At 25.3% G+C, this 9,342-nt stretch overlaps 1 protein-coding gene across 1 annotated transcript; it reads left to right on the forward strand.

Moving 5' to 3' along the window:
- The first annotated feature begins 3,293 nt into the window (after window positions 1-3,293).
- On the forward strand, window positions 3,294-5,312 carry LOC135926939 (putative defense protein 3). The gene is made up of 3 exons (XM_065462871.1): window positions 3,294-3,543; window positions 3,843-4,071; window positions 5,237-5,312. The coding sequence occupies exons 1-3, from the start codon at window positions 3,294-3,296 to the stop codon at window positions 5,310-5,312; spliced, it is 555 nt and encodes a 184-aa protein (XP_065318943.1).
- Window positions 5,313-9,342: the final 4,030 nt, after the last annotated feature.

Here is a 9,342-nt window from a genome sequence, read left to right on the forward strand (position 1 = left end):
TAATAACAATTTCTTAAATTTAATTTTATATTCCATTTATTTCTATTGTAATTTAATAACAATGTCTTAAATTAAATTTTATATTTAGATTTTAGAATAAAATTTAAAATTGTGATAGATATCATATTAAGTAAAATTTAAAATAGAGATAACATTGGCCGGGAAATTTTTTTTCGCTGACATGGCCAGGCCTTATCAAAAAACCAAGGCCTATGCGACTTTCATATTCTGATTGTATTTTTAAATGAATTATGGGGCTGGGCTTGGGAATTTTTTTATTATTAACTATGAGTCAGACATTGAACTAAAACAAATTTTATTGCAGGCCTGGGCTCAGCCTGATCATAAGATCTAAATTTTAATAATTACTTTTATGAAATTTTAATCAAGAATGAAGGAAGCATGATAAAAATGGGTAGCTAATGTCATTTTAAGAGATTCCAATATTGTTTGGGGTGTATTGTGAGATTTATTTTTGTTTGTCAAATAGCTAAATATAATTTAAAGAATAGTTATAAGATCTAAATTTTAATAATTACTTTTATGAAATTTTAATCAAGAATGAAGGAAGCATGATAAAAATGGGTAGCTAATGTCATTTTAAGAGATTCCAATATTGTTTGGGGTGTATTGTGAGATTTATTTTTGTTTGTCAAATAGCTAAATATAATTTAAAGAATAGTTATAAGATCTAAATTTTAATAATTACTTTTATGAAATTTTAATCAAGAATGAAGGAAGCATGATAAAAATGGGTAGCTAATGTCAGGGTGTATTGTGAGATTTATTTTTGTTTGTCAAATAGCTAAATATAATTTAAAGAATAGTTATAAGATCTAAATTTTAATAATTACTTTTATGAAATTTTAATCAATAATGAAGGAAGCATGATAAAAATGGGTAGCTAATGTCATTTCAAGAGATTCCAATATTGTTGGCGGTATAATTAATTGAATAACGGTAAAAATATATTGGTGAGAAATTCAAAAATTACGTCAAAATTAGGCGCATGCGCAAAGTATATAAAGCTTCATATATATACACAAATATATCAAAATATAATATTGAAGGGGGGGGGGCTCAATGGTAAGAACAAGAGATTCCAATATTGTTGGCGGTATAATTAATTGAATAATGGTAAAAATATATTGGTGAGAAATTCAAAAATTACGTCAAAATTAGGCGCATGCGCAAAGTATATAAAGCTTCATATATATACACAAATATATCAAAATATAATATTGAAGGGGGGGGGCTCAATGGTAAGAACGTTTGCCTTCCGAACGATAGGTCGCGAGTTCGAATCTCTGTTTTGCCATAAAAAAAATTTTAAAAAAAGTTTTAACATTAGCGAGATAATAATAGCCCTCGATTTATTTAACATTAAGATGATAGGAAAGTTGATGGAAAAAAAATATTTTAACATTATGAGATAGGAAAGTGAAAAAATTAACGTTATGAAGATATGAAAGTTAATACAAAAAAAAATTAACATTACCAAGATACGAAAACGTTCATTTCTTGAATATGGCTATTATATATATAGATTAGATATCTATAAAAAACGAAATCAACAATATTATAGAAATATTATTAAAATAAAAGGGTATTATGATATATTATTTTTTTTTGGTTATAGTTTTTTTTATCTTCGAGATTATATATTTCAATTCAATTATTCTTTGTTTTTTTTTGATGTCAATAAATTCTGATTCCTATCAAATTTTTTTGTAATAATAAAAATGAGTTGTAAGAAGTTAAATTAATTCCATTAAAAAGTAAGTTGCGATCTGTTAAAGTGTTGTAAGAAGTTAAATTAATTCTATCTATGATATCTGTTAAAATAACATTTGCATGTTATGAAAAAATATATAAATAATATAATATAATCTTTATTTTAATATAATTCCGCTTAAATCTATATAATCAACTATTTTCAAAATGTTCTCTAAAGGTCGTACTTATATTCCACTAAAAATAAGCTTCCCTATACTAAACAAACATTCTTCAGGAGAGTTAGATATAAGTGATGGATTATATTAATAACCAATAAATTTTAAATTTGAGAGAAATCATCATATAAAGACAATTAATTAAAAATATATAAATATTTAACATATTTTAAAAAGTAGCTGGTTACCGTTACAAAAATTTTAAGTTACTTTTACATTAACAAAACTAGTAGTAAGCTAATCTTTTATCATTTTATTTTGGCAGATAATATATTTTATCCTCCTATATTTATTATTATTTTTATTTCACCTTAATTGTTTATTTTTTTTATTTAAAAAAACTTAGTTGACTCTGAATATAAACATCTACAGGTATCAATTTATTTTAAACTCTATCAACTTAAATTGAGCAAAAATATAAAATAATCGCCATCATCAATAACCGAGAAGAAAATTTCTGTGAAAATCATTTAATTTTTTATTCAATAATCATGTTAATTATTTAAATTTCTTTCGCATTTATTAACTTACATTTATAATATCTCCACATTTTATATGATCTATTATTAATATATAATAATCATGTAAATAACATCTTAGTATTGAATTCATCTATTTATCATCTTATAAAAACGCCAGCAAATTCTAAGAAAATAAGGTAAAAAAAGATAAAATAATATTTATTATGTATACCATTTTACCTAGTTATGTTAATTTTATTAAGTATACATTATTTAAAGATTAGTTAAACTGGATATAGAAATTAAGCAAAATAACTATCAATAAATTTCTCTTATTAGAAGCGGTCATTTATAAAGCAGTATAAGATTATCAATACTATGTATAAAAAGTTGGTTAATTTCGGAAGAATTTTGCAATTTTAAAATTAAATCAGTTATCTACGCTTAATAAAGTTACGTATGTACCCAATACTTCAATTCAAAATTGGTCAATTATAGATAAGAAAGTTATATCTTATTTTATTTTTTTTTCGTAAAAAAATGTTATGTCGTAGGCATTAAAACAATAGGATATCCTCCCTATAAATTTATTTGCTTCGTTTTTGGTAAATATCACTATGGTAATCGATATCGCTTTATTTTCGCCCCTATGATAAATGCAGCCCAGCAAATTCTTTTTACTCGAAAAGCTCTTAACTTAAATAATAGATCCCTGTTTTCAAATAGATTTTTAGCAACCATGCCCTCAATTTGAAAAATTCTTACTTAATAAGATTTGTATTTTCATTATGTGTTAAATAAAATTACAACAAAAAATTTAAAAATAATATATTTTCTTATTTTATATAAAAAAGTTTTTTCCCACAAATTTATAAGCCGAATGGAATTCTACAAATCCATTAGTAATGTCAAAAAAGGTCCTATCCTAGTGCTGTGGATTCTAGTATTGTTAAATCCGTGGAGCAAGCATCTTGTTATTGCTTACCCGGATGGAGCGCCAAATCATGTTTGTGACACTATGCAACCTAGTTTACAATTTCATGGACCAAGTATCGTTGGAAAGGATCAAAAATTTCCTTACAAAATAGTTGCCAGCACTAGCAAGATCAAACCTAAACAAGGATTAGCTAGTAAAACAAAAATTATTTAATTTTAAAAGTGTATATGATCATAAATAACGTCTATCTTGTAAAGTGATAATTAAATGGTTTCCGGGATTTAAAATTGTGATTCACTCATTTGGAATTGGCTTTTTAAATTTTTACTTTGTTCGGGATTTCTTTTTATTCTTTATTAAGGAGTTTACCTATAATTATTCTATGCTTACTTTTTCCCTTTTACCTCTTATTGTTACTTTTATCTTTATATACATATATATATATGCACTTTATATATAAAAATATAAATCACATTCACAAATCATTCGAAGTCAAAATAAATGGAACCATAGCTTACAAAGGTATATTACTGGAAGCCATTCATTTTCCTACTGGAAAAAAGATAGGTACCTTTATCAACCCCAGACCCGGTACTGCTATATTAAAATGTACCGATGGTTCTATTGCTATAACTCACGATGGAACTAAACTTTCCTTGTTGAATACTCAATATTTCTGGCGAGCGCCCGATATATACATACCGGGAACCGTAGTTTTTTAGTATATCTTAAATATTGTTGCTTATTTTTCTTTCTTTTAAAAATATTTATAGGTTAAGTTAAGGATGTAATATTTTAACTATGCTAAATGGAAATAATATTTATATTTTTTGAAAGTTGCATAATATATTATGCCTGATAGGTTTATCGTGGATAGATGTTAATCTAGAATTCTCCTGTGGTGATTTGGAATCTCTCAATTTTAAATTATTTAGGATTATTTTAATTTTGAAAATCTGATTATATCTGAATATTCCAACATGTGATTATTTACACTATAAATTTTAGACAATTACACTATATATTTTTCTCAATTTCTTTGAAAATTAATATAAATTAAGATTATTTAAAAATTTTACGGCAAAATATTTTGACCTTTTTTTACAGGGTAGGTTCACACATGCACGAATTTATTTCCGTTTAAATATGATTTTTCAAATTAAAATATTTTTATTATTATTTAAAACTCTTATTTATTTTTAAAAAAATATAAATATATTTAAAAAACATATTTAAAAAAAGTGAGATATTTAAAATTAGGTAAATATTTCTATGAAAACTACATAGAACCTTGAAATGATAAAAAAAATGATCAGCAAATTTCTAAGTCAATAGCTGCAGATATTCGTTCGGGTTGCCAGCTGGGTTGACTCAAATATGCTGGGAGAAAGGTCTACCTCTTGCTCGAAATTATACATGCATAGATATATTTGCCAAATCGAATTCTCTTGATAATTCAATTTCCTATGATGAAAACAGCACAAGAAATAAATACTCATTCCAAAACATTTTCTTTTAAATTTTATTCTATAGTTTTTATATCTGTTTTATAGTTTTAAAATGGCTTAAAATGAGGGATTCTAAATCACCATTGTAATTTTTCAGATTACCCTAAATCCAGATTAACTTACCACCACATATATTTTTTATTTTAAAGTTTTCACGCTTTCAATTGATAATTATATGAAAGAATATTTATTAAATTGGTTAGAGAGAGCAAACTCACACGCCTTAAAAACAGATTTTAATTTTAAAAGAATATTTTCTAGTAATCAAATTATTCATTAAAATGTTGAATATTATTTTAAAAATAGTTTTTTATAAAAAAATTAAGATAGAACACTAATAATCAATTTAATTATTTTTTTATTTCAAAAACAAAATAGCGCTACCATAGTCATCAAAAAGAATTTTTACTATGTGAAAAAGCCTTCTCAACCTATTTCTCTACTTCCGGCATAAATTAAAACTTGTTTTGCTGATCAAAATTTAATATCAATTTCTAATATACTTTATAAAATTTTGTAAAATTTGTTATATAATATATCATTATTTTTCATTTATAAATTAAAAGGTTTAGCAAATTATTATATTTCAGTTCAATTGCTTCTTGAGTAAATATAACCAATATTATATATAATAAAAAAGGAAAAGCTTATAACTATTTATAAATCAAAATTAATAAGTGTTAAATATAAAATTTTAATTTGGGAGAAGAAAAGTATAAAGATGTAAAAAAAGATGTTAAAAAAATAGTAAAAAGAAACTAGGGAGGAAAAATAGAGAAAGAAAGTAAAGGAGGCATAGAAAATTATTTGATGGAAAAAATAAAACTTAGGCAGTTAGAACGAATAATCGCGACAGCAAGCCTTTGTCGGAAAAAGGAGATTAATTAGGCTGATCAATCTTTTTGCGTATTCGTTTCCCCAATTCTTGAAATAGGCTTGTGCCTTGCTAGCGAAAGTGGTGAGAATGGAGCAGGCGATGAGTATGAATGAGTAAAAAAAATCGATAAAGCTGTATTAGGTAATTATTCGAAATTTTCGAAAGTTCCAAACCAAAAGCTGACCCTTTGTCTAAGGAGTTAATGACATTCTATTAGGACGTTTCTCATTAGTTCTAAATATGTAGGTTAATTTAAGTCTAGAGTAAATGCCTGAAGGTTTAAGTGCACGCAAAATTATATCGTTACATTTAGAGTCCAGTGGGAATCGGCATCGACAAACGCTACAATGATGGCAATGCATACCCTTGATATCTATGATGGCTTCACATGTTTATATTGGTAAGGTAGAACAATTTCTCAGTTGAGCGATTATCTAATGATAAAATCTTAGCTGTAGAAAGCAGCTAATCAAGGTTGTTATAAAATAGGGTTTCCATAAACTCAACCTAATTCTTGGTTGAAGTGGTAAACTGTAAGTTTGTCATCGTGAAAGTTGGATTTACACGTGATGTGATAGGAAACATAATTATACAATGTGGCATGGAGAGCAGTGATATAAACAAAATCATCCAGGAGAAAATTTATGAAGTTTTGGGGGAGGGGAATTCACCCCAAAACCCTTATTTACTTAGTAGGCTACAGAAATTTTGATTATACATATTTTGCTTAAAATATTAATTATTTGTTAGTGGTTATTTTTATTTTTCTTTTAGAAAATATGTATATTTTTATCATCTCTGTGAAGTTGGCCGAACAAATGAAATCACTAATTCTAAAATTGGTGCTAAATTAGTCAATATTTAAAGTTTTATTAGCCCTATGAATGCTTTAACAACTACCAGCGTCTACATGAGCGGGAGGGGTAGGAACAGTTTGCATCCTATTTTTTTGAGGGGGTAGGAGGTAAACTGCTTTATTGGAGGTAGGATAAAAAAAATTTTTTTTGGGGGGGGGGGGTTTATCTATTAAATTTTGAGATGAAATAGGACAAAATTTATTGCTGTAAAAATTAATACTTTTATTATAGTATTATTATAATACAATTCATCGACCAAATCTATATATTGCAAACTATCATACACATTGTTTTCCAAATAAACTATCTTTTAAATTACATTTAAAAGGTTTAGATATTTTAGCAAGCTCATAATGCCATAATACCTAATTCATTGTAAATAATGGAGGTTTAAATTGAATTTATTATCTAAAAAATAAATTATTTATAATCACAAAATATAGATAGTTGGTAGTAGATATAGATTAATTTAAGTTATCCTTTATAAATTCTTTAAAAAGAGTATCAATAAATAAATAGGTAAAAATAAGGATATTTTTAGGGGGGTAGGCAAAGGTTTTTGAAGGGGGTTTGCATCCAGTGAAAATCCTGTCATGTAGACGCTGACTACTACAATAGGCAGTGTAAAGCAGCAATAAAATTTTGGCCAACCTTACGGCTAAAAATCAAGCTTTTATTCTGAAATTTTAATTTATGTTGAATACTAAATTTTTATACTAGCTTAGGTAAATAGTGTAAAGAAAAAAGTTATTAGCTAAATAAATGATCGGCAATAGCATTATGCTAGAATGGAAAAGGAGTACTATATCTGGTTTACTCTAATAAGTGCCTAATTAGTACCTATTAATTTCACAATTAGTTTTGCTCACCTCAAAAAGTAAACTTAGTTGCAAACAAATTAGAATATATGATATCATGCTTAAAGCGTGAAGTAAACATTATGGAAACACAAACACCTATCCAGAGTTGTTAAAAGATCGAATCAAAAGATCGACGATCCTGGATTCGATCGCAAATTTGTCAATTTTACGAGATTTATGATACTGACTTAAATTGAGGATCGAGATCATTTTGTTTAAAATTCGATCCCGATCTTTTTAAAAATTAATTTTTTACTTAAAAAGCAATAAATAAAATAAAAATTTTGAAAATTAAATTAAAATATTATTTTTTAAAAAAATATCTATCTTCATATTTTATCAACTTCCATTCCACCATTTATTTTATAGATATATTTATTCATTTCCTAAATTTTACGAGATTTAGAGCTCTTACAAGTTATTAATATAAATTTATAATAATATATTAATATTTATTTTAATAGGTAAATGTAAATGTCCATTACAGATTTAGAAGATTCTATTGCTTCTACTATTGATGTAACAGCAGATATAAGTGAGAATGAGAATCTTTTACCATTTTTGAAATTACGTAAGTATTTTACTTTATGTGAAATGGATGAAAGCAACTCTTATAATATGATCAGCACCAAATGCCGTCTCTGTAAGAAGATAATACCATCTTCCAAAATATCATCCTCGAACTTAAAAGGACATTTACAAGTAATTCTTTTAAATTTTTTTTATTTGATAATCTTAATGTCAACTTGTTTAAATTCCATTTATTACATTCCTGTGTTGAGCAAGTCCTACAGAAATAGAATCTAGATAAAGATTCTTTATAAAAAAAAATGAATTATTAGATACAGTATAATTAATAAAATATTTGATGAAGAGTTAATCTTGGTTTTGTTATTTATATATAATAATTAGGCATTTATTTTTTAATATTACTATTATATTAGTTTAATTTTCAAAAGAAGAGTATTTATAATAAATGGAAGTGTAATAACTAATAATTAAGCCTTTATAATGTATTTTGACTTTCTTTAATATAATTAAAACACCCAGTTCAATGTTATTTGTATAGAACTTAGCAATGTTTCACCAAAAGAAAAATAAATATCTATTCTATTATTTCTTTATTATAATATGTTAAATCTAATCAATTAATATTATAGTTTCAGTTTGAGCTTGATTATATAATCCTCTTGACAACATTTTTAGGGCTTTTTTTAATAATATATTTTGAATTGAAAGTATTTTTTGTATCATTTGACTCAATCCATAAGTTCTTAAGTGCCAAAAAGCCTCATTATATTCATAATAGGAAAATACTTTATCAAAATCTTTGGCCCATATCATCTTGGGCAACTTTTAATAATGATAGACAATATTGTAAACTTAAATTTTTAAGATAACCTACCCCCTTTTAACCACTAATAAAACATACTTTAATATGTTTAACAAAATTTGTTAAACCCTTAATCCATAGTTCTTAAATACCAAAAAGGCTAATTATATTCATATATAGGAAAATACTTTATCAAAATCTTTAGCCCATATCATCTTGGGCAACTTTTAATAATGATAGACAAAGACAATATTGTAAACTTAAAATTTAAAATAACCTATATGAACCTTTTTTAACCATATATAAATTAAATAATATACTTTAATATGTTTAACAAAATTTGTGTTGAACTTTTTATCATTTTTTTGTTTATATAGATTTTACATTCAGCCTGTACATTGTTTTTTTAACTTTAAATTTCCATATAAAATTTTAAAACTCAGGAGAAGTTATTTTCATCCAACTTTGATACATACTATTTTTTTCTTTTATAAAGAAAAAGCACAGTGAATTTAAAAATGAGATTACCAAACACCTCAACGAATTCTCTACACAAA

This window comes from Gordionus sp. m RMFG-2023, chromosome 3, assembly GCF_954871325.1.
Source record: "Gordionus sp. m RMFG-2023 chromosome 3, tfGorSpeb1-WG-v2, whole genome shotgun sequence".
NCBI classification, from domain to species: Eukaryota; Metazoa; Nematomorpha; class Gordioida; order Chordodea; family Parachordodidae; genus Gordionus; species Gordionus sp. m RMFG-2023.

What these genes read in the sequence shown, in the direction of transcription:
- LOC135926939 (XM_065462871.1), top strand. Translation starts at nt 3,294, where the DNA reads ATGGAATTCTACAAATCCATTAGTAATGTCAAAAAAGGTCCTATCCTA. An exon ending in ACCTAAACAAGGATTAGCTA is followed by an intron (nt 3,544 to 3,842) that starts GTAAAACAAAAA and finishes AATCATTCGAAG; the next exon opens with TCAAAATAAATGGAACCATA. An exon ending in CCGGGAACCGTAGTTTTTTA is followed by an intron (nt 4,072 to 5,236) that starts GTATATCTTAAA and finishes AAAACAAAATAG; the next exon opens with CGCTACCATAGTCATCAAAA.